This window comes from Polypterus senegalus, chromosome 15, assembly GCF_016835505.1.
Source record: "Polypterus senegalus isolate Bchr_013 chromosome 15, ASM1683550v1, whole genome shotgun sequence".
Classification (NCBI taxonomy): Eukaryota; Metazoa; Chordata; class Cladistia; order Polypteriformes; family Polypteridae; genus Polypterus; species Polypterus senegalus.
The window spans coordinates 112,620,071-112,645,139 of record NC_053168.1 but is presented as its reverse complement, the minus strand read 5'-3'; the positions used below and the strand labels follow the sequence as shown (position 1 = coordinate 112,645,139).

Below are 25,069 nucleotides of genomic sequence, written 5' to 3'. Positions count from 1 at the left end.
TTCTTCAAGTTGCGCAAGTGTAGCAGTGTCGTTAATCAGTCTCAAAAATGTGTCCTCACAGTTCCTAAGACAAAAAGTAAGTGTTTTAAAATGTGGCTCTAGTGCTGATGCTTCTTGACAGCAGCATTTAATGAGTGGAAAAAGAACCAGCCATCGTGACCGACAACTCTGCTAATACGATAAGCTGTACTGCACATTAGATACTTCACAACGGCTGCACTTTTGTATTGCAGGTTGCTCTGAAAATTGGAAAAAATGCCCGCTTCCTTGGCCAGATGAGGCACGTTGCAAACTTTTTGCAACACTGCAGTACAGTTAGCCACGTGCTTAAAGAGAAGCAATGTTTATTGGACCTGCCAACATACAAACTTGTGATTGATGCGGTCACATGATTGATCACTGCATTGGAAATGCTAGACAGGGTTTTGCAACAAAAGTCAGCCGGCCATCTCTGCAACTTTGCATACTGCATAGGCAGCAGTATTGCTCCCAGTGTGACTGGCATGCAGCGAGCTTGTCTGGAACACGTGCTCCACAGTTGCCCCATCATTTCTAATGTAAGAGCATACGATTTGTCAAGTAGGAATCTGCTGACCTGGATGTTGAGCTGTCACAAGTTATGGCAACTCTCGTCAATGACCTGAGAGACGGCGCAATGCTTTGCTTAAGATCTTCATAAAGCCTAGGTATAATAACTTCACTCATTTGCTTTCTGGTTGGTACAGTATATCGCAGTTTGAAAACATGTATCATTTCTTGAAAGCCCAGAGTAGGTTTTCATATCTTTACAGATAAAAAGTGCAGAATTTAGTTATATTTTGGGCACAAGGTGATTTAAATTGAAGTCTGGAGCTACCCGAAGTCTCCAGTGTAGATTATTTAGGCTCTACTCATTTGGATGTCAACTGAGATTATGTTTAAGGGTGACGTCTGAATACAGTAAACCCTCGTTTATCGTGATTAATCCATTCCAGACTCTACCGGGATATATGAATTTCCAAAAAAGTAGGATTCTTTATTTATAAATCGAATATTTTCGCAGTTTGAGCATAGAAAACCTGTTTACGACCATCTAAATACATTTTTTAACATTATTAGAGCCCACTAGACATGAAATAACACCCTTTAGTCAAAATTTTAAACTGTGCTCCTTGATAAGACAGAGATGACAGTTCTGTCTCACAATTAAAACAATGCAAACGTATCTTCCTCTTCAAAGGAGTGCACGTCAGGAGCAGAGAATGTCAGAGAGAGAGAGAGAGAGAGAGAGAGGGAAAAGCAAACAATCAAAAATCAATAGGGCTGTTTGGGCTTTTAAGTATGTGAAGCACCGCCGGACAAAGCAGCTACAACGGAGGGAGCAATGTGAAGGTAGTCTTTCAGCATTTTTTAGAGGAGCGTCCGTATCCTCTAGGCCTCTGTACAAACAGCCACTCTGCTCATACCCCCTCCGTCAGGAGCAGAGAATGTCAGAGAGAGTGAGAGAGACAGAGAAAAACAAACAATTAAAAATCACTATGTGCTGTTCAGGCTTTCAAGTATGCGAAGCACCGCTCAGGAAGCAAATCATATATCATTGAGGAGTTTTATTTAATACGTGCTCCGATTGGGTAGCTTCTCAGCCATCTGCCAATAGTGTCCCTTGTATGAAATCAACTGGGCAAACCAACTGAGGAAGCATGTACCATAAATTAAAAGACCCACTGTCCGCAGAAATCCGAGAACCAGCGAAAAATCCATGATATATATATATAGAGATATATATATATATATAGAGATATATATATATATATATATATATATATATATACAGATATATATATATATACATAGATAGATAGATAGATAGATAGATAGATAGATAGATAGATAGATAGATAGATAGATAGATAGATAGATAGATAGATAGATAGATAGATAGATAGATAGATAGATAGATAGATAGATAGATAGATAGATAGATAGATAGATAGATATGCTTACATTTAAAATCCGCGATGGAGTGAAGCCGCGAAAGTCAAAGCATGATATAGCGAGGGATCACTGTAAATGATTTCTCAAATTTGTTGTGTTACAACAATACTTCACCGACACATTGTTTGAATCTGTAAAAGTCCACACAACTGCTTTCAGTGTCTAAGACGCCGATTACAGTGGAGGAAGACACTATTGTATGCTGTCCTAACTGCAGTCAGACCCTTCTCATTCTATGCAAAGTAGTAAAGTGCTTTTTCCATAGAAAGCCTTACCAGGTGCACTAGCGACATCTAAAGGATTGGAGGCCACAAACGAAGACAAGCAAAAATCTCCATATGGTAATTGAACAGAAAAGAGATTAACAAGATTGACCTTGAGACTTTAAGAATCGACATTGAATTGTTTAAACAAAAAAATAACGACTAATCAGAAAATGGATATTTTTACCCAGATCTACCTAATATGAAGACTAAACTTGTCTTCTTGTGTTCAGGCTGCAGCTGTGGATGATAACTAGGCATACCAACAGGAAGCATCATACTGTACAAGATGAAACAGTCACTCCAGCTTGGTATTCCACAGCTCTTGTCAACTCTGAGGGACTTACTTTACAATTTTTCCAGGACTTTTCTCAAAAAAAAAAAAAAAGTTCATCATGGGGTGACAGCTTACATGAATACATCTGCCTCGGATGGTTGGTCACATTCATGTTGAATGAAGACTTGGTGAGCTGGCGCTTCCATTGTGCAACACACTGGGCATCCTAAAGTTGGGTACTGTTAGCTACAATGCTCATCTCTGGTGACCAATGTACCTTTTCCTGGGACATCATCCTGCTGGTATTGATCCCAATTCCTCTGAGAAATGAGAGATGCCTTGCTGAAAAAACAGAACCCCTGAATGTGTTCTTCCCATGCAACTCAACATGCTCTAGATACTATTCATCAATACCGATGCCCAGAATGTGCACTAGACCTATCCCTGTTGAACATTTATAGGACTGGATCTGATAGCGTGCATCCTGTGGCTATCCAGTTGACATTAAACCCCAAATGGTTGTGTTTCCAGTTTGAGATGGAATGGAGAATCTTTCTCATCTACAAAACTGTTTGCATGCCAGAGTCCATTGCAGAACAAGCCAATTACACCTGCTACTAATGACAATATCCAATAACATGTAAAACTATGTACAGAGTAAACCACATTCTACCACATCATTTGTGTGACAATGTTCTTAATACATTCAAATGAGCCTCCTACTTGAATCTTAGTTATGTGTTTCTCACTTTCCACCAATGTGTATGTAAGAAAAGTATTGGGATAAAGAAAGTTTCAAAATCATAGTTTTATGCAGGACATACCAGATTTTATATTATTTAAAGTTTACAGGGTCTAAATGGATGCTTAAACAATTTGAAAGACCAATAACCAATGCTAAGGATTTGATCTATTATGTTTTGTTGAAGGCAACCATTTTTCACTAACAAATTTCACTGATGCACAAAACAAACAAAAATTGCATCTCAAGGGAGATGATACAATCTATACAAGTATAATTGTAAGCCATTCCGGTGTGTTTTTGTTTGTTACTCACACAAAAATGGCTAAAGCAATTTTCACAAAATCTGCATGTGCCTTGGGTCAGATTAAAACATTGGCTATATATGTCATATTGGGGAGAGGGGTTGGGCAACCAAAAACTAGCACCAGTGTAGGGACTTCAATTCCCATCAGGCAGCAAGAGTACACTATGACTGAAGGAGGATATTAGCGTGCAAAGTTTTCTACTGGTCAAGGCATGATCTTAAAGACCATATGTAAGAACGCAATTTTCTACTCAACCAATCTGGATAATAGTTTAACCGTCTTGTTGGATTACATCTTCTATCTAAGAGGATGTCTTTTGTCTCATTGTGGGTTATGTTTAGCGATACTGAATTTTCAAAAAGAAAGTTTTTCCTACATTTTTCACTCAGCAATGCCAGGTACTTCAGCCAGTAATAATGTCTGAAGAAATCAGTAATGACCATGGGTAATACAGAGCAAAACCAATTAACAGTCATAAATGACTACAGTTTTGGCAAAAATAAACTGCTCTGCTCGAAAACTTTAAATGAATACATGTTAGTAAAAGCACATGCCACATGTTCAGATTGTTCCATTTAAATTATGGTATCAACAATGCAATTAACACAACTGTCACATTAATGTAGAATCATTTTTCTGGTTAGAACCATTTTACCAAAATAACCCAAAAGGTACATAGCAGTTACTGAAAACGAATAAAATGATCCGTAAACGTGAACGCCATTTTTGTTTGTCTGCATGAAACAACTCAAGCCACATGTACAAATTTTGTTCAACTGTGGCATACTTATTCTACAAGCAAATTTTTCAAGTCAGTTAAATGTTCGTTGAGATATCCTGAACAGATCACAATGTACAATGTTTTCAAATTTCAAAATCTACTATTTTAAAATATTGTTGAATCTGTAAACTTGTCCATCTTAAAATGGAAAAACATTCAGCATAACTTCAATTACGTATTACTTTACAGCAGTTACATCAACCTGTTTATTTTATATTTTCCTCTTTTTCATCTCTGATAGCAGCTACTGCCAGCAAACAGAACACCAATACAAGTTAAAGAAACACCAGTAGACTTGCAGGCACTGTCACAAGCTGTTTCTGTGCAAGCAGGCGGGTGGGAATTCCTGCAGCTGCAAGTCCAACTGTGTGCTCAGCAGTACACATTTGCAAATTGTTTCTAGATATTTAGTTTTCTTAGCAGATTGGGGACAAAATGAAGTGAACCAGTGAATCACCATTTCACTTTTTCTGATTGTTTAAGTCTCCCAAACCATGCAAGTATAAAATGCAAGCAAGAAAAACAAAACAAAAAACAAAACGTTATCTAGATTTACCCTGTGGCATTATGCACAAAGTAAATAAACATTTACTCAGTATTAACCTTGCACTAAACCAAACTCACAGCTGCATTATCTGCAGTTTATAATGATTCACTATTTAGACAACACTATAATTTACTGGGGTTACTGAAGAATATCAAAATGTCCTAGTTTTAACAGGCAGATAATAAAACTTGGCAGTGCTTTAGATTTAGAACAGCACACATGAAACTACAAGGGGGACCACTGCTTGATTAACTACTGCTAAATTTAAACAGCATCATGAGGAGGAACAATATATATGTGTGTATATACAGTATGGTGTGTAAATAAATATATACATATATTTATTTAAATTGTCACTGTTTATGAATATGGGGTTTGTGGGTGAGAGTGGTTACTGTGATGGACTAGAGTCCTATCTAGGCCTGTTTTCAGTCTTTTGCCCAGTCCTTTGGCCTGTGCAACTCTGAAATGGATTACAGAGGTTATAGAACTGACCTAATGAACTCAGTCTATAGAGAGCAATTGTGCGGGCATAGCCCATGAACACTCCTGAAATTATGCCATGTGAACATTTTCCACTTCTCTAAGACAAACCAGTAAATCAGGTGTGATTTACTATTGTCAAGTATTTTTTCCTCTCAGGAATAACTAAAAAATCAGTACTACAAAATGCAGAGTTTAAGTTTTAGTGACCTCAGACCTGGTCATGTTAACTAATTCACTCACTATAACACCCTGTTACTGTCCTGGTAATTTTTGATACAGTATCTGTAACATGCAACAACAAAAAATAGGATTAAGACTTCCAGGTCGTGGCCTTTGAGGCTCAAGTACAACTCAGCTACACTACTTAACAGCATGGGGGGGATTATGGATGAGCAAGATGATAAAAAAATTACTATTTTACTTTACTTGTTTAACCTTTACTCCTTATATGTGTTGCTGAAATAGCATTAATAAAATATGTTGCTGCCAAACTGCATTATAATTACCCAGCTCATGACTGCATTATTAATCTTGGTGAGAGGCCTATGGCAATGTTCTTCTCTATTAAATCATCTTCATTCAGAAGTAAAACAGGCATATTTATTCAAATTGTCTCTTAAAAGTTTTTTTTTTTTTTTGGACAAAAGAAGGCCAGAGTAGCGCCATAAATCTCCTAAGAGAGACTGTATCATATAGCCACATATTCTAATTTTAGAAAGAGTGATGGGAAGTAAGATGGTTCTGTTCAGTCAGTCAAAAGACTACATGCCAAGATCAATTATCTGATAATTAATTTATCTAAAGATGAGTGGATTTAGGCCATTCTATATCGGGAAAAATGCTTTAAGCAGCTTACAGTTTGGATCATTCAGTTGCCATGGCAATGTCTTCTCAGCAGCAAGAATCTGCTTCAGGTTCTTCCAGGTTCTGTTTTTTTTCCCAGCTGCTGCACCGCCGATCCCAGAGTGCTGCAAGATTTATTAGCAAAAATGAGAAACAGTTTTAGACAGGTCTTCAAAAAACTGCTACTTTTCAACAGCTTAACTCAAAATACGAGTTTATCTACTCTGATGTAAAAACCTATTTAATTAAATGCCTTTTGCCAAACATATTTAGAAAATCCTGGCCAAATAATCAATGAACAATCCAATATATAAAGGATGTTAAGCGATCAAAAACATACAAACCTCTAACATCTTTCTGAAATGCTTTGTATAATCTTCCTGAGAAAAGGATGAGTAAAGCATTGTAACACATTTTGTATGCTTCTGAAAAAGTCAGCTGCACAAAGTTTTCATATACTTACTGAAACTTTATTTATACAACTTATCTTTTATGATAGAAAAAATGAAAGGAAGGGACTGGGGAGTAACATGGCACTAAGAAGCAATGTTTCATTTTTTCTATGCACCATAGCTAGAATTGGAAAAAGGACAAAATGTATTCTTCCATTTAATTTTCAACACAGACTTTGTCTTAGTCATTCAGAATGTGCACAAATATGGCACTCTCAGCAGAAAATGTGCCCCAGAGTGCACACCATTTCATCATAGCAAGGGCAATGGTTACTTCCTCATAACATTTTCCCATACTCCTGTTTATCTTTTAAATTGTATTAATCTCCGATTACTGTCCCTGAACAGTTTATTTTATGAGCATAATGCTCTGGTTGGTGCTGCTCCTTTACTGTATCAGAACACACTATTGTGACTCCCAGCACAATCACTGCCTGTGTGGGTTTTTCTTTCACATCATATTTATTTTGATATGTGTTCACCTACAGAGCCCTCTGATGTACTCTCACACTACCACCACCAGCAGTTTGTTCCTGTTTTTCAATGAATACTACCACACTGGAGTCTTTGCAAATCAATTATATTAGTTAAATATTTACCCATCCTTTACCAAACCCAATCACCTTGTCCAGCAAAATTGGCTGTAAGGCAGTAACTAACCCAAACTGGGTGACAGAATCACTAAGGGGATTACGGACACACATGCTGAAAATTATGACATTGAAATATAGTTTCATCTAACTGCCTATAAAGGTGCAATACAATTGCTGAATTTCTCGGACCATCTCTTGACTGGTAACCAGTTCACTGCAGTGTACCCTCACTCGTGCTTATTCAAATTATTATTAATTAATCTATTAATAATGTATTTGTGATTATGGAGGAAAACCTTGAAAAAACAGGTATAGTCACAGACAGTACATGCACACTCCACACTAACAGTGACTGGCCCAGGACATTCCTAATATTAATCTTAACTAATAACAAAACAAAGGGCTGATCAGAGAAAGATTGAAGAAAGAACAACAATGAAGTATAGACACTAAAACAAGAGGTATATAATTAAGAAAAGGCAAACTGGGAACTTGACAGCCATTGTCTACAACTGATAGGCCGAAACTGTCATGTAACAGACGGTTATGCTTTGAATTGTGTTGTAACACAGTTAAAAACACATACAAATACACACACATTAACTACTGCATCAACATCTTATGATTATCTTTGCAATACTGTATTTATGCTGATGCTCAGGGTTCTTTATAGCTGTGCTAATTGGTCATTTGCCAAGGTATTATTGAACGGTAGGTGGCTCTACTAATTGTTTGTAAAGGTCATGATGTTAATCCCATTTCATTTTATCATTCTTCAATAAAACTAATCTCACTTCCCACAATACACAGAAAGTTCTACTTTTTGTATCCTAATTTCCTTTGATGACCCAGCTTCTCTATCAACAGGGTCTAACTGGAAAGGACATGACAGGCGTACTGCAGTCATCCATAACATATGTTTAACTTCTATGTGTACAACACATCACAATAAATTATCCACATTTTTCTGGTATGACTTAAGAGGAGAGTGTACAGCTAACCCATTAAAATGTTTATTTTTAATGAACAGTATATATTTGTAATGTTTATCTTTTATGATTTCTGATTGCATGTACATTGATTTTTTTTAATTACTGTGATGGTGTAGATTTTGTTAGCTGCAAAACTATCCAAATTGAACAGACAAAAAAGCACATAAAATGTACTTGACAAGAATGACTGCAGGGCATCTGAAAACAGCATGACAACACTCATATACATCAAATGTACAGTACATTAAAAAAAATTAACAACAGATTGCATTCCCAGTGCTGAGGAACATCTTATAATCTGTCAGAAATTATAATTTAAATACCGAAGAAAAAGCAACGCTTTCATTACCTTCTAACACTTGGACCCTGTTTAAGGTCTGAGCTGTAGAACAGAATTTGATTTTACATTATGCACATTTCTCTATTAACACCAGTAACATTATGCTTTATAAATTGCCAAAACTCAGTTGTACCAGTTAAGAGTGAGGATGTCTACATGAAAATGCCCTGTAAAAGATAAGACAAAAATCCCAACTAATATTAGTTTATGTCTTGTACCTAATGCTGTTACAACAGGTTTCAGCTCCCTTACTCTCTATACAGTACATGACAAAGTGGATTCAAAGAAATGGATGAATCTGAACATTTAATGCACCTTTGGCAGTGATAGAGACACTGTATAAACACTTCACTGCCCACTCTTTAACAATTATTCCATCCAAGCCTTCAAATTTGAACAGACAGTTTAATTTAAGAAAAAAATGTCACATGGAACCATTTGATTTGAGGAGCTGAAGAAAATATCTCTGCAAGAAACAAAAGTACACTAGTATTAAGATATACATTATATCATTTCTGTAAACTGCTACAGGGTGAGCCAAAATGAAATACCACATTTCTCAAGGTCATTGCGCGAGGTAGAGGCAGCCAAGTGAGTTGGGGTCCTTTGACAGGCGATCCCTTGCAGTTTTCAGTCAGCAACATGCCTTGGTCCAGTGCGCACTGTGCTTTCGCTGTCGAAGCATTCATCAAAAACAACAAATCCATCATCACTATACAACACACCTTCCGATTACACTTCAGCATTCCACCTAACGGTGACGTCCCAAATCAGAAAACAATTCTTCACTGGGTGGCTAAATTAAGACAGACAGCTACAACACTGAACAGAAAATCTCCAGGCCATCCTCGGACTATACAAAGGCCTGAAAACATCCAAGCTGTAATGGCATTAATTTTACAGCCTGGTTTCAACAGGATGGCGCAACAGCTTATACAGTGCGAAGATCCACGCACATTTTGCAGGCGATGTTTCCAGGGAAGCTGATCTCCCTGCTTGGGTATCCTTCACATTAGCCTGATCTCGCTCCGTATGATTTCTTCTTGTGGGGCTATCTCAAGTCGAAGGTATACGCACACTGACCTCAAAACCTTGAAGCCCTCAAGGACGCTGTTCGCCACAAAATCACCACTATTCTCCTTGAAATGGCCAAACAAGTCATGCAAGTGTTCAGAAATTGTCTCGAAGAGTGTATCGCTAATGATGGCCGCCATCCTGAAAACATAATTTTTAAAACACAGTTCAAACAATCTATTTTGTATACCATTTCTTGTGTCGTAATAAAATTTATTTTATCTTGTGGCATTTTTATAGAATACATTTTTGAAATGTGGTACTTCTTTTAGGCTAACCCTGTTTATCTATAATATTTGTATAGAATACAAACGAATGAATATAAACAGTACAGTTATTCAATTGGCCAGCAGACCATAAGAACAACTTCAAGGCAGATAACTAGTGTAGCAAATTGAATGAGAGCAATCAGTTTTTAGAAAATGTAACACAACTGGGTTCTCAGCCCAAATTGGACTATTGAGATGGAATGTACAGTCTGAGACATTTGTACTTGAGAATTATTACTTATTAGCCCGTACTTTGCATCTGAACTTAAAAAAAGTGGTGAGGCAGCCTTCTGCTGTTATGCACCTAAAATCTGGAATAGCTTGCCAACAGGAATTCGCCAGGCTAATACAGTGGAACACTTTAAAACACTTCTGAAAACACATTACTTTAACATGGCTTTTTCATAGCTTTATCTTAATTAATTGAATGTACAGAGCATCAGGATTAAACTATCATTATTATTCATCGCGGCTCCAAAATCCTTACTAACCCCTACTCTATCTTTTGTTCTTTTTCTGGTTTTCTGTGGTGGCGACCTGTGCCACCACCACCTGATCAAAGCACCATGATGTCCCTACATTGATGGATTAAAGGCCAGAACTCCACATGAGCATCATCATCAAATTCTTCCATGAGAACCCTGAATACAATGAGGACTGATCATTTATGTTAGGTAGAATGCCTAGAGTAAATAATGGTATTTACATAATTCACACTGTAGTTCACCAATTAGTTATAAGTCTTTAACTTTAAAAAATACAGGTAGTAACATTATTACCTTTTGGTTCCTATGTCAAGGGAAGGGCATACAAATTTTACAAGTTTTTGATATGTCCATTTCTGTTATATATGTTATAATGAAGGTCTAAATTGCTTTTTAACTCATTTAATTCCAAAACCAGTTAGTAATAGTTTCATCAATACTGTTTGCTTGAGGCTGAGAAAAGTTTTTATAGTGGCAAAACAAATGCTGACAGGCCTGTTATGAATAATGGATCTGTACTTCATGCAGAGATACAAACATTCTGTTACTGAAAGGCTATGGACTCAAATAAAATAGGGAACACAGAATCCTAGATAACTGTGTGAATCTGCTCAGTAAAATATTAAGCTAAAAGTGAACTCATCAAGCTTTTTCATTTTACAAACTCATCATATATCATTTTTTCTAAATCATCTGCAGCACTGATAGGTTTATAACAGAGGAACTCGTGTTACACTTCCCAAGCCCTTAACACCCTTGTAAACATGCACAGGGCTTTAGATTTGTCATTTTACTGTGAACTCCAAAGTTGTTTAAATGGACTCTGATGTGGAGGTTACAATATTTCTCAAAAGATCCCCAGTTTTGTCTCAAGGAGAAGATTAGGCAATCAGGAATGTCTTAGCATTACTTCAAGTTTACTTATCTTACTTTGACTACTACATTAAACCGCAATTCTAAAACAGCACAAACATGGCATTATTGATGTCAAAACAATTTATCTTGTTTTCTAGTGCTTGCGTCACACATTCCCTATATTTTATATTAGTCTATCATTTTTTTTTTCTGCACATGCTGCTTTATCAGTCATTGGTGGCAGATCGCCAATTTATTGGGTAGCACAATAAAGCAGTGTGAAAAGCTGAATGGCTATGCACATGTAGCCAAAATAAGCTGACATATTTCACATTTCAAATTCAACTCTTGTGCATGAAAAGGTAAGTGTTTTATACTATGACAGGTATGAAAATCATAATTTCATAATATTTGGTAAAATGATCCAAAACAGTCTGAAGTGAAACTTCCATCAGATTCTTTTCACATTTAATGGATTCAAACCTGAACTCACTCAGTCTGACAACTATGACCATATGACTACAGAAAACATTTTAAAAAGGTATAATTGCTAAAATCTAGGAGGTTTTAATTTTAAACCCCCTTCATTTTTCTCCTGACATACCATGCACAAAATCTAAAAAAGCATATTGTGTATTCCTATGTCTCTACTCTTCTTGGACTTTGTCATTTTTCTTTATGTAGGTTTAAAATTATCATAAACACTCAGACTGTTACAACACAAACATATCTTTCTGATGCATTTTTTTCTTCATATGTGAAGTTATACTTAATAGCTTTAATTAAGTGAAGATGGAATTAAGGTCTTTAAAACTCACAGGCATGCCATTTATTTAGATTCTGCACTTCACAAAAATTGCATCTTCTACAGCTTTAAGCTATGTGGTACAGCATTTATACTTTAGTACACTGCAGAATTCCTGTTCTTTTCAAGTATTACAAATTGCAGTATTCAATTCACATTTCTCAATGTGTTAAATATCATTTTAAATTTTGACATCAATAAATCAATAAAGCAAGACTCTTTGTTATTAAACTGAGTCCTGGGAGATAACAGGCTAGTGCTGGTGTTTAATAAATGCATTTTCAGAGGCCAGTTTCTGCTTTTAAGTAGATTATTTTAAACAGCTAGTATCTACTGACAATCTATTTGATGAAGGCCATATAATAGTAAGTCGTGTTGATAACCAATTTTGTATTTTTTTCTGCCCAAAAATAACTATTTTTGCCTTTTGCAGATGTATACTAGTGCCGATTCAGAAATCCCCAAATTACTTTTGTAGAAAATGTATAGTTACTACCACTTCTTGCTCACCAGTCTTATGCCTTAAGAGGGTTCTGGCATTATTGCATCTAAATTACTTACCCAAAAATGAACGGATATTATTCTGCTTATGTGATAAGGCTTTATATGAACAGTGGTGAGCATAACACTTCAAATTTTTAAAGGAAAATATTTATATGAATAAAAACCTTTGTTTCACACCAATAGCAACAAAATAAAACACAAACAAATTAAGTGTTTTAGGAGATTCTCTCCAGAAAACTGGACTTTATAGTGCATAACCAAGGCATTTTATGCACAACACTGGAATCAAATTTCTTTTGTGCCCCAATCTGTCAGCTATCATTTTAACAAGTTTAGATTGCATATTCTGTGGCACTGTAAAGTATATACTGTTTGATACAAGGTGTCCCACCTTTTGGAAATATTTAGTCTCTTGCACCTAAACAAACTCTCCAAACAAGTAGCGGAGAAGCGGAGAAGCTTAGATGCATGTGCGCTCCATAACGCGTTCAAAAAATAATGCATTTAATCACACTTTGATTAGGGGAACTTCTGTCAATGCATGACTTCCTGGTACCCCGATTACATTGATCAGCGCTTCCCGATTCATTTTACCCTCGCACCCCCTTGGTTTGAGAAGAAGTATGAAAAAATATGAGGTTAACACAGAAAAACAGGTCACCAATTGAAGCTTTATGAATAATCGATTCGCCATCAATAATTGTTTTGGTAAAGCCATACTCAGTGTAATCCTCCTTCCATTTTATAAATTTTCCGCCACTAGCCATGATTAAATGAACGGCAAAAAAGCAAGAGCGAAGCGAGGGTGACTTATTCAGGCAGGCAGGCGACAGCTCAATAGCTCGAATTTGTAAAGAAAAAGTTATGCAATGATGACTAAATTTAACTATATAAAGTCAAAACTTGTATATATAAAGTCATTCCCGAATATATAAAGTCAAAACTTGATTACATAAAGTCACTGTTGGAATAAATAAAGTCAAAACTTGAATATATAAAGTCAGCGTCAATATATATATATATATATATATATATATATATATATATATATAAAGTCAAAACTTGAATATATAAAGTCACTCCCAAATATATAAAGTCAGAACCGGAGTATATAAAGACGGCGTTGGAATATTTCGGAATATATAAAGTAAGCGCTGGAATATATAAAGTCAAAACTTCAATATATAAAGTCAGCATTGGAATATACAAAGTCAGCGCTGGAATATCCATCCATTTCCCAACCCGTTGAATCCGACCACAGGGTCACGGGGGTCTGCTGGAGCCAATCCCAGCCAACACTGGGCGCAAGGCAGGATCAACCCTGGGCAGGGCACATGCATCATTTTCAAAACATTAACCGTACAGTGTTTTTATAATTTATTTTTCTGAATACGTTTTTGTATCGTTTCAATCAATATATTTTGACTTTGACTTTATATAATCAGGATTGACTTTATAAATTCCGAAGCTGACTTTATATATTCAGGTTTTGACTTTATATATTCCAGTGCTGACTTTATATATTCCGACGCTGACTTTATATATTCAGGTTTTGACTTTATATATTCCAGCGATGACTTTATATATTCATAAAATCAATGTATTTGTATATATACAATACTGTTCTCACCGTGATAATATCTCACACTGCCACCTAAGGGATTCCTCCAGATTTACATAAAATACGCACACAAGTATAAACAGTAAAACGCTTGCGTAACAGGAGCATCTGCTGGAGCATGCGTCACGTCGCGTGAAGTATAAACCCGGCCTTAGAGTTGTCTTAAAAGAAATTATCCTGGAATTTTTGGTTATGAATTACAGAAAGGAAAAAAAAAACCTTATATACAGTATTTATAGCATTTGCCCTGAGAATACAGGGCACTATAAGAGCTGCAGAACTAGGCCAGCTGAAATGTAAACATCCATAGAGAATGCTTTGAAATACTATATCAACATTTTTATATTATATTAATATTTTAGGCAATGTGAGAAAAGACTGGAAGGCAGACAAACTGTATATAGAATTCTCTGACTTACTTGTCAAATACTGTAAATGATATCTCTATATTAAAAAAAAAAAAATCCTGGGATGAGACAAGATTTTTAGCCTGGGATGAGACATGACTTTTTTAGAGAGATACTTTCAAGTCCTGCGAGACGAGACTTTGTCCCAAGAGATTTAACCATGCCCAGGGTAGGAAATAAAAGACAAAAAGTAGATGACAAAGAACGTTGTAAAGAATTCAAAAATGTTGGCATGATACACATGCAGAGCAGGTTAGAGATTATGAAAGTACGAAAATTTGAAAGTCTCAGAAAAATGATAGTAAAGATCGCATTAGTGCAAACAAACGAAAATTATTACTCTATGAAATAACGGAACAGAGAAAAGACATCAAATATATTGTTCGGATTTAAACTTTAAGTCAGAGATTTGTAGATCGTCTAATTCGTGTTGCCATCAGGGAAATGTAGTGTTTCTTCCCAATGAAGAGGTGTATCTGTGAGAAGTAAAAGATTTGTTGTTTGGTGAAAGTGAAATCCGCATACGCGAGTGGCAGAGATGCGAAGAGGCTGGCGTGTGGCGCAGGCTTTGGGTTGGTGAGCGAAGAAAGCAGGGGACAAAGCCCCCTAGTTCATACACTTTATTTATCATTTCACTAGAGTGGTGACATATTGCATGGTGGTTTGACATGAAAGCATTCCATTATACTATTACGTACATGCAACAGAACTACTACTACTACTACTACTGCAACATTCGGCACAACTTTACAAAACAGACTAGAAAAAAAAAGTTGCTTGCTGTACCATACACAATCTGAAACATCAGTCAGCTAAATAGACATATATGCCTCGATTATAATACCTACCACAAAGCTTGGGTCTTTGAAAGGCACAGGTTTTACAGATGCCTCTGGCAGTGTTACGCTAGTGTCCACAACCAAGGTTTTGTTCTCAGCAGATGATTCAGGAGCCAGAACCTGTACAAAGAAAAGAAAGCAATGGAAGAAGATGGTAGAACATCTTTGAGAAAATTCAGCAGTTATTCGCTATCATTGATTACGTCATCAGATATCACTAATACTTTACAGCTCGCATAACAATGACCACTTGCTTTAGGTATTGTTTAACCCAAGTGATTTTTCTACCATCTGAAAATAAAGCAATACAAGTATTCTATAAACAACTGGAAACCAAAATCTTAAGATATTTAATTGCTAGAGGAAAACAGAGAAACCAGTAAACATCAGAAAATTCTTCCAAGTTTAGACAACTGCGAGAAAGCAAATTCAAGGGCAGCTGTCATACACTGCTATCAGCATGATGATATGCACAATTTAACAAGTGAAAGGGAACTTTTTAGTCTCACTGATGTTACTTTTTTTAAAAGTATAAACCCATTTTGCATCAAGTCTTTTTTTTTTTAGATTATAAAATAAACACATTTTTAAGTTTTCATTTTTGAATGTTCTCTATCTGTATTAGCGTAATTGTTACGATAATTCAAAGACCTTAAATTTTACAGCCTGTTTTCTTATACCATACAAAATACCCTCACAGTGTTCACTTGGCCAAATGTTCGTGGAATGTGTGTTTCATGCATTCCTTTTTTTAGACTGACCTACGGATGCAATTGTTGATTAAGGGAAAAAAAGGACAAAAAAAACAATCAATTTGATTTCCACATAAATGCCTTCAAATCCACAGGCAACCCACTGTTTTGTTTTTTTGTAATTTATTTTTAAAATAAATTTAATAAGTTGTAGCAACCTGAAAATATTCCTAATGACATAATTATGAACTGTATCAGACACACTTTTGTCAGTATAGTAAAGACCACTCCAAAGTGCTTGTAACACACAGTACAAATATTGTCCATCTTTAAAAGACTAACCACAGACAGCATAAGCTAAAACACTTTGAATAAAATGAACATAAAACATGTGGTCTGCAGCCTAATTCCTGGTCTGCTACCTAGTCAACCAAATGTGGCACTGACCTCCACTGCTCACTAATAGAGAGGACATCATTTTATAATATTCAGCCTAAACTGTACTTATTACAGGTAAGTCAAACTAACTCATTAATTCTGACAAAACTCTGAATAATTTAAAGCTAAAAAAAAAAGAAATAAAGTTAATAAATCATCATGCATTCACTTGAGACAGAAGGTAAACAGTTTTCTAGTGGGAAATTTTGCTTAAAGATGTTTGGAGGAGACACAGCTCAGTGGAACAATTCATACAAAATAGTGATGCCCAAATTAGCCAAATTGTGATGTTACACTCACCTCTTAACTTCCTTTATAATAGAAGAAGACAACAACAAGGCTGGTCAGAAATACTATTTTTGCAATCACATTATTTTTAAAGTATGTGATGCACACTAAATGTGCTTACTTTATTTATATTCACAAAGAAAATAAAAAAAAATTAACTACTTGTAGTGCAGATGCTTTAGCAAATCTAATGGAAACTAATTTTTTTCTGAAAACACAGACTGGAAGTTAAGATCAACACAATGAACTAGTATGAATATGACAGGAGACAACTGGTTTCCCCTAAAACTTTCACAACACATGACATAATATAAACTAATTATGTTGGCAGCACTCACACTTTTCAAATATAAAGTATTATTATCATCACTTGTTTGTGAAAATCACTTTAGGTTGAAGTTCATTGGAAAATGTGTAATATATATACAGTATATACTAGCAAAATACCCGCGCTTCGCAGCGGAGAAGTAGTGTGTTAAAAAAGCAATGAAAAGAAAAGGAAACATTTTGAAAATAACGTAACCTGATTGTCAATGTAATTGTTTTGTCACTGTTGTGAGTGATGAGTGTTGTTGTTATATATATATATATATATATTTATTTACACACACACATAAACATATATATATATATATATATATATATACACATATCTATACATATACACATATATACATACATATACAGTCATGTGAAAACATTAGGACACCCTTTGAAAGCATGTGGTTTTTTGTAACATTTTTAATAAATGGTTATTTCATCTCCGTTTCAACAATACAGAGAGATTAAAGTAATCCAACTAAACAAAGAAAACTGAAGAAAAGTCTTTTCAAGATCTTCTGTAAATGTCATTCTACAAAATGCCTATTCTAACTGAGGAAAAGATAGGACACCCTCACATGTATTCCCTCTTAAATTGGCTCAGATCTCACACAGGTATATCACACCAGGTGCACATAATTAGTAGATCGTTACTCTGCATGTTGAATGAGGCTTGCCCTATTTAAACCTCAGACATTTAGTTTGGTGTGCTCCTGACTGTTGAAGTGAGAGTGAGCACCATGGTGAGAACAAAAGAGCTGTCAGAGGACTTCAGAAAAAAGATTGTAGCAGCCTATGAGTCTGGGAAGGGATTTAAAAGATCTCAAAAGATTTTGAAATCAGCCATTCCACTGTCCGGAAGATAGTCTACAAGTGGAGGGCTTTCAAAACAACTGCCAACATGCCCAGGACTGGTCGCCCCAGCAAGTTCACCCCAAGAGCAGACCGCAAGATGCTAAAAGAGGTCTCCAAAACCCTAAAGTGTCATCTCGAGAACTACAGCAGGCTCTGGCTACTGTTGATGTAGAAGTACATGCCTCTACAATCAGAAAGAGACTGTACAAGTTTAACTTGCATGGGAGGTGTGCAAGGAGGAAACCTTTGCTTTCCAAGAGAAACATCGAGGCCAGACTGACATTTGCCAGAGATAAAGTTGACAAAGACCAGGACTTCTGGAATAATGTTCTTTGGACAGATGAGTCCAAAATTGAATTATTTGGACACAACAGCAGAGGACATGTTTGGCGTAAACCAAACACAGCATTCCAAGAAAAGAACCTCATACCAACTGTGAAGCATGGAGGTGGAAGTGTCATGGTTTGGGGCTGCTTTGCTGCAGCAGGACCTGGTCAGCTCACCATCATAGAATCCACGATGAATTCTACTGTGTATCAGAAGGTGCTTGAAGAACATGTGAGACCATCAGTTAGAAAATTAAAGCTGAAGCGGAACTGGACCATGCAACATGACAATGACCCAAAACATACTAGTAAATCAACCAAAGATTGGCTGAAAAAGAAGAAATGGAGAGTCCTGGAATGGCCAAGTCAAAGTCCAGATTTGAATCCCATTGAGATGCTGTGGGGTGACTTGAAAAGGGCTGTACGTGCAAGAAACCCCTCAAACATCTCACAGCTGAAAAAGTTCTGCATTGAGGAGTGGGGTAAAATTTCCTCAGACCGATGTCGAAGACTGGTAGATGGCTACAAGAACCGTCTCACTGCAGTTATTTCAGCCAAAGGAGGTAACACTCGCTATTAGGGGCAAGGGTGTCCTATCTTTTCCTCAGTTAGAATAGGCATTTTTGTAGAATGACATTTACAGAAGATCTTGAAAAGACTTTTCCTCAGTTTTCTTTGTTTAGTTGGATTACTTTAATCTCTCTGTATTGTTGAAACGGAGATGAAATAACCATTTATTAAAAATGTTACAAAAAACCACATGCTTTCAAAGGGTGTCCTAATGTTTTCACATGACTGTATATCTACATATATACACACATATACATACATACACACACATATATATAAACATATATATACATATACATATACATACATATCTACATATATACACACACAGCTATTTCGTATCAGTGCAATACGCTGTTTGTTAAAACGGTTGACTCCCGCTCTTATGTGCAATAACAAATCAAATCATTCAGTTGTCTTTGCTCATATGTCATTTTAGAGCTGGACGCCTGGCATCTTTTTTTGGCCACAAGTTCGTTTCTGTTTGGTGTGAGGTTCTGTGTTGTGTAGATTCTCAGGATGGATTGCAGGTGCTCATCAGTGAGGCGACTCCTGTGTGCTGTTTTGTTAGTCTTTATCACTGAGAAGAGCTTCTCACACAGATATGTGCTACCAAACATGCACAAGGTTCGAGCCGCATGTAGACGGACTTTTTTTGTTCTTCAAAGTCACCAAAGCGCCGTGCAAACTCAGTGCGCAATAACTTGCAGCATCATAAGGTAGATTTGATTAACGCGGTAAGTGTTCGGCAAGGCAGCTGAAGCGCTGCATTATGGGATCTGTAGTTTATTGTGTTACCAGCGCTTCATATACCCGGGCTTTAATAACAATAATACAGTATATAAAATGATCTCGGGCGGATATAATTACGCCGGGCGGATGTGGCCCGCCCTTGAGTTTGACACATATGGACTAAATAGAACTTGAAAAGATATATTTTTCAAATGTGATCGCGCAATTCAGATAGAGTTGACACGCACTACAGCCTGCATGCCTCAATGAGTCATCCTCCCCTCGCTCTTACTTTTTTACCGTTCATCTAATGAATACACTGAGTATGGCTTTACCAAAACAATCATTGATGGCGAATAAAGTATCCATTATTCGAGTATGTAGAGCGGGATATATATATACATATATATATACCCGCGTATCGCAGCGGAGAAGTAGTGTGTTAAAAAGATAGAAAAAGAAAAGGGAACATTTTAAAAATAACGTAACATGACTGTCAATATACAGTATTTGTTTTGTGAGTGTTACTGAGTGTTGCTGTCATCAAGGATTTGATTATCATTATTTCTTTCAATCAGGTTCGTATTTGTAGGATGTGTTGTGTTCAAGTTACATTCCGTGTTTGTCAATCGTTGTAAAGATGACAGGTTTCATTCATCGATTCGTTTCTTACTGCATCAATAAACAGCTCGTCTTCTTCTTTATCTGAGACCTGACACACTGCATGCACGGGTTTTTTTTACACTGTCTTCCTTTAGCGGGACATTGACTTTTTCCACCGTGTGCTTTGTTTCCACAGTAGCTGCATTTATGAATATGCTTATCAGACGCTTCATATTTTTTGCTGCCTTTTCAACTGTGTAATTCGGTTTTTATTCAGCGCTCTTTGGAACTGTTGCTTTTTATCTGTGCACTGCGTCAGTTCACGTGAGCCACTCGGTGTACTTGCATCGAAGGTTCCCAGCTGTGCTGGTGCCATCTCGTGCTATGTCCATAGCTTTATTTAATGTTACCTTAGTCCTGGCACTTAAAACTTTCTCTCGCAGTTTCGCTGAGTTTGTGTCAAACACCACCCTGACCATCTCATCTTCTTCTCCATAAGCACAGTCCTTCACCCGTGAATATTTATTTTGGCAGTTTGCTATTGGATTGCCGCTGACGGACGGCCTTATATGGGCAGGCACTAAATTACAAACGCCAGCGGCAGCCTGTCTATGAACTTAATTTAAAGTGTAGGTTTACATCGTGCTTTGTTTCCGAAGTAGCAGAACTCATGAATATGGTTGTATATGTCACTCACTCGCTTCTTATTGTTTCGCTGCCTTCTCAATTATATAATGCATGTTTTCTTGAGCGCTTTTTTGAGGTCTTCCTGGTTTTCTATGTACTGCGTGATTACGTGGGAGGCGTGATGATGTCACACGAAACTCCGCTCCCACGGCGTTGAAGCTCATCTCCATTACAGTAAATGGAGAAAAACTGCTTCCAGTTATGACCATTACGCGTAGAATTTCGATATAAAACCTGTCCAACTTTTGTAAGGAAGCTGTAAGGAATGAACCTGCCAAATTTCAGCCTTCCACCCACACGGGAAGTTGGAGAATTAGTGATGAGTGAGTGAGTGAGTGAGTCAGTGAGTGAGTGAGTGAGGGCTTTGCCTTTTATTAGTATAGATTTTAACATATTTTCATGATTCACACACACATATTAAGCTGTTGTCAATGCAATTATAAACATTATAACAATTTTATGTTTAAAAGATCTTCAGAGAGGGCTCCACTCTGTCCCACTCCAGTGTCTTGGATTTTAATTCTGGCTTGGTAACTATGTGTCTAGGCACATTCTCTCCGTGATTACATGGATTTTTTTCTTCTCCAAGTATTTTGGCTTTAAGCAAACATCCCAATAACATGTGTTTTAAGTTAAGCTCTAAAGAAGTGTTTCTGTGTGTGTGTGTGTACCTGACAATGCACCCGAACCTCACCCAGGACTGCTTTCTGGAATGGTGACCAGTGCACCCAGAGTGGGCTCCAGCTCCCTCTCCCTACCATATTGAGGCAAATAAATAAATATGTTAAAGGCCTTCAGAGTGTTGGTAACAGAGACCATGAAGATAAACACAAAGCTTAAAAAATATGAAATGCTGAGTAGGAACCTCTACAACCCTTAACTGGATAAAGCAGATTTGAGAATATTATGTTACACAGAATGATCAAGTCCAAATAAATACACGTTAATTTCAAACTAAAGAAAAAAAAAAACATTTTCAATAAGTACTTCATTATTGCTGTTCTTTTCAAATTATAGACTGCAGTAGGCAGTAACACAGACTTAATGGCAGCAGGTTTTTATTCCAACCAGTTTCTTAGTTTATTAGATCGTTTTCTCTAGCAGTCTGGCTGCAGTCTAACAATCATGAGTGTGCATCTTGCTTCTCCACATACTTAATTTGAAATAATAGAACAATTTTAATACACACAAGACATTTATCCCAATAAAGCTTGTTAATCCTATTATCTAAATTCTCCAAAAATGCAAGCAGAGTTCTGAAAGTTCCCTTAGGCTTACTGCTCTCAAATCATTTACTGCCAACACTCAACATTATTTTGTGTTTAGTTTTAGATAACTTACTTGTTCAAATTTTGAAAGCTTATTTCTTAACCAGAATATACAATACAGTGAGGCACAATATAGCCAGCTTTAGAGCAAGCTTCTCTGGATGTTTTTATCATTAAGGGCTGCATGGGAGGGAAATCAGGAAAATAAATATTAGTATTACTTATTTCGAAATTTGAAAATCTTTTTTTGCCTATACTATAAACAGATACAGTAAACTATAAACTGATATTTCTGACACTGGTGAAGGTGATGGGAAATTCCATCTAACTAAATCATACTAACCATCAAGAAGTGTCCTGAATAAAATACCTATAGATACTGTGGCTCTTCAAAGCCTTACAAAAACCGTTATATTGAAAGAAAATCTAAAAGCTTAAGAATTGTGTTTAAGTGTACTGTATATCAGTGAAATACAGTATTACAAAAGAATATGGTCAACGGGTGCAAAAGCATCATCACAGAGTAAAAAGTGATTGCTTATTCGTAAAATATCTTGTTGCTTTTTTTAACATGCTGGGGAATTGGGAGGTTAAACTGACAATTCTGCCTATAAAAACTACAAGCTCTTTATTTATAGTTTTTACAGTGTGTTAAACACTAAGCCTCATATTGTTAACCATGTTGCCCATATATGGTGCAGAGGGGATTTGGGGGGCATTGGGCCCCCTCAAAATTCAACATATGTCAATAAAACATGTTATACATATGCAGTCTTTATCTACAGTGCATCCGGAAAGTATTCACAGCGCATCACTTTTTCCACATTTTGTAATGTTACAGCCTTATTCCAAAAAGGATTAAATTCATTTTTTCCTCAGAACTCTACACACAACACCCCATAATGACAACATGAAAAAAGTTTACTTGAGGTGTTTGCAAATTTATTAAAAATAAAAAAATTGAGAAAGCACATGTACATAAGTATTCACAGCCTTTGCTCAATACTTTGTCGATGCACCTTTGGCAGCAATTACAGCCTCAAGTCTATTTGAATAGGGATTACTGCGAGTATTACTGTACATATATATTACGTGACGTCTACTATCCGTTTTCGGGGTGATGACTGACCTCCAAGGTTATCCCTCTTTTTATTTTATTTTATTTTATTGTAGAATCAACTCTCAGCAGCAGCCAGCCATGCAGCGCAGGTGTATGGACGCCGTTCTCATTTCTTACCACCTTCGCCCTCACTTCCCCTACCTCTTCATAGCTTAAATCATTCTTGAGGCAGATTGAAGACTTAAGAGTCAGCTTAAGTGAAAAATTAAAGAAAACATACTAAGTAATTGCAACACAAACACTGACTTAATCAGTTTTAACATGAAAAGATGTCGATGAAAGAAGAGAAGAAGTGGGCCGCTAGGGTGGAGAAAAGTAGAGCTGCTTAGGAAGCAGCAAGCGCATTAACCTCTGAAGAAACGAATACTAAACATACAGAGAAAGGGTATAAAAACTAGGAATGCTCAAGTCAAGTGTATAACGTGCAGTGCGCCGTTAATGTTATCATAATAATGATAAATTTTGTTTTCTATAATGCTGTGTTTTCAAAACATCTGTTGTCATATAAACACAACATATCATACTATGTTCCTGTTTGGTGTTACTGTACATCAGAAGGACTCAAGTGATAGGTTTTAGACAAGAAACACTTGCAACCATTTCCAAAACTTTATTCAGTCTCTCTCTCTAGTCCTCTACTGGTAAATCAGCATCTAACATTCAATTAACTACAATATAAACTTAACCTAAACCAACATTACCATCCAATGTAACCACATAGTTTATGTTTCTGCACAAATAGCTGCAATCATTGGCACTCAAAGTCAGTCAGTAATATTAAGGGGGCCATGAAAGACAGACAGCCAACACAGACCTACACACGAGAGTGCTCCTTCTGACCGTATTCCTGTTGAATGCTGAACTTTCTGACACTAACAATAAGGCTCCTTTGCACTGTACTGAGTAGGGATGCTCTGATCAATTGGCAGCCAATAAAAAAACAGCTGATTTTCAGTAAAAGTGACTCAACCAGTGATCAGTAAATTGGCCAATCACAAAAGCTGATCGTTTCAGCCCTTGCTTTTCTAAGCTTTATGGTAATTTTAGTTTCAGTGATCCTTTACACAAGGTATTACGGTACCTGAGCCAGCACCATCTTTTTTTTTGCTGCAAACTTCCTGCAGCTTTAAAAAAAAATAAAAAAAGAAAAGTCAAGGCTTCTTTTAACAGTACAGTCTCTTCTGTATAGCAGAGTGAGAGGTGATTGACATATTAGCTTTTACGTTAAAGAAAGTAGAGTAATAAACTGAGAGAAAGGAATCGGATGAGTGGTCCTGTGCAGTTAAACAACCAGCAAGAAAAGCTACTTTAATGAATTCAGTCGTTTTTATTTTGCCCTTAAAACTAAAATGGACACAATTGGAAAAAGAAAAGATAAAGAAGAATTTGAAATTGCTGCTTAGTAAATAATAGACTTGTTAGCTTAACAGCAAAATACATCTTTTACTTATAAACTTGTTAGTTTTGTATCTTCCTGATAAACAACTTATGAAAATTGTTACATTTGCAGCCTTTTTAAAGATTTGTACTGTGTTTACTATTTTGTTTGCTGTGTTTCATATAGCATAAGTGTGGCAAGAAACGAGTACTGTACTCCATAATTAAATGGTAATTCATATTTACAATAACACCTCAAGAACTACGAATGTTTATCTGGCACACTAAAAAACACCTGTATAAATATTTTAAATTTATATTTTAAGAACAAAAAA

The 25,069-nt window shown here is 36.3% G+C and overlaps 1 protein-coding gene across 1 annotated transcript in view; it reads right to left on the bottom strand.

The window, feature by feature from the left end:
- The window catches only part of ino80c (INO80 complex subunit C), a 49,931-nt gene that overhangs the window by 20,101 nt on the left and 4,761 nt on the right, over positions 1-25,069 (bottom strand). The window contains exons 2-3 of the mRNA XM_039737097.1: positions 15,467-15,577; positions 6,235-6,346 (exon numbers count right to left, since the gene is read on the bottom strand). Coding sequence (XP_039593031.1) covers positions 6,235-6,346; positions 15,467-15,577 — 223 coding nt within the window. The remainder of the gene's footprint in view (positions 1-6,234; positions 6,347-15,466; positions 15,578-25,069) is intronic.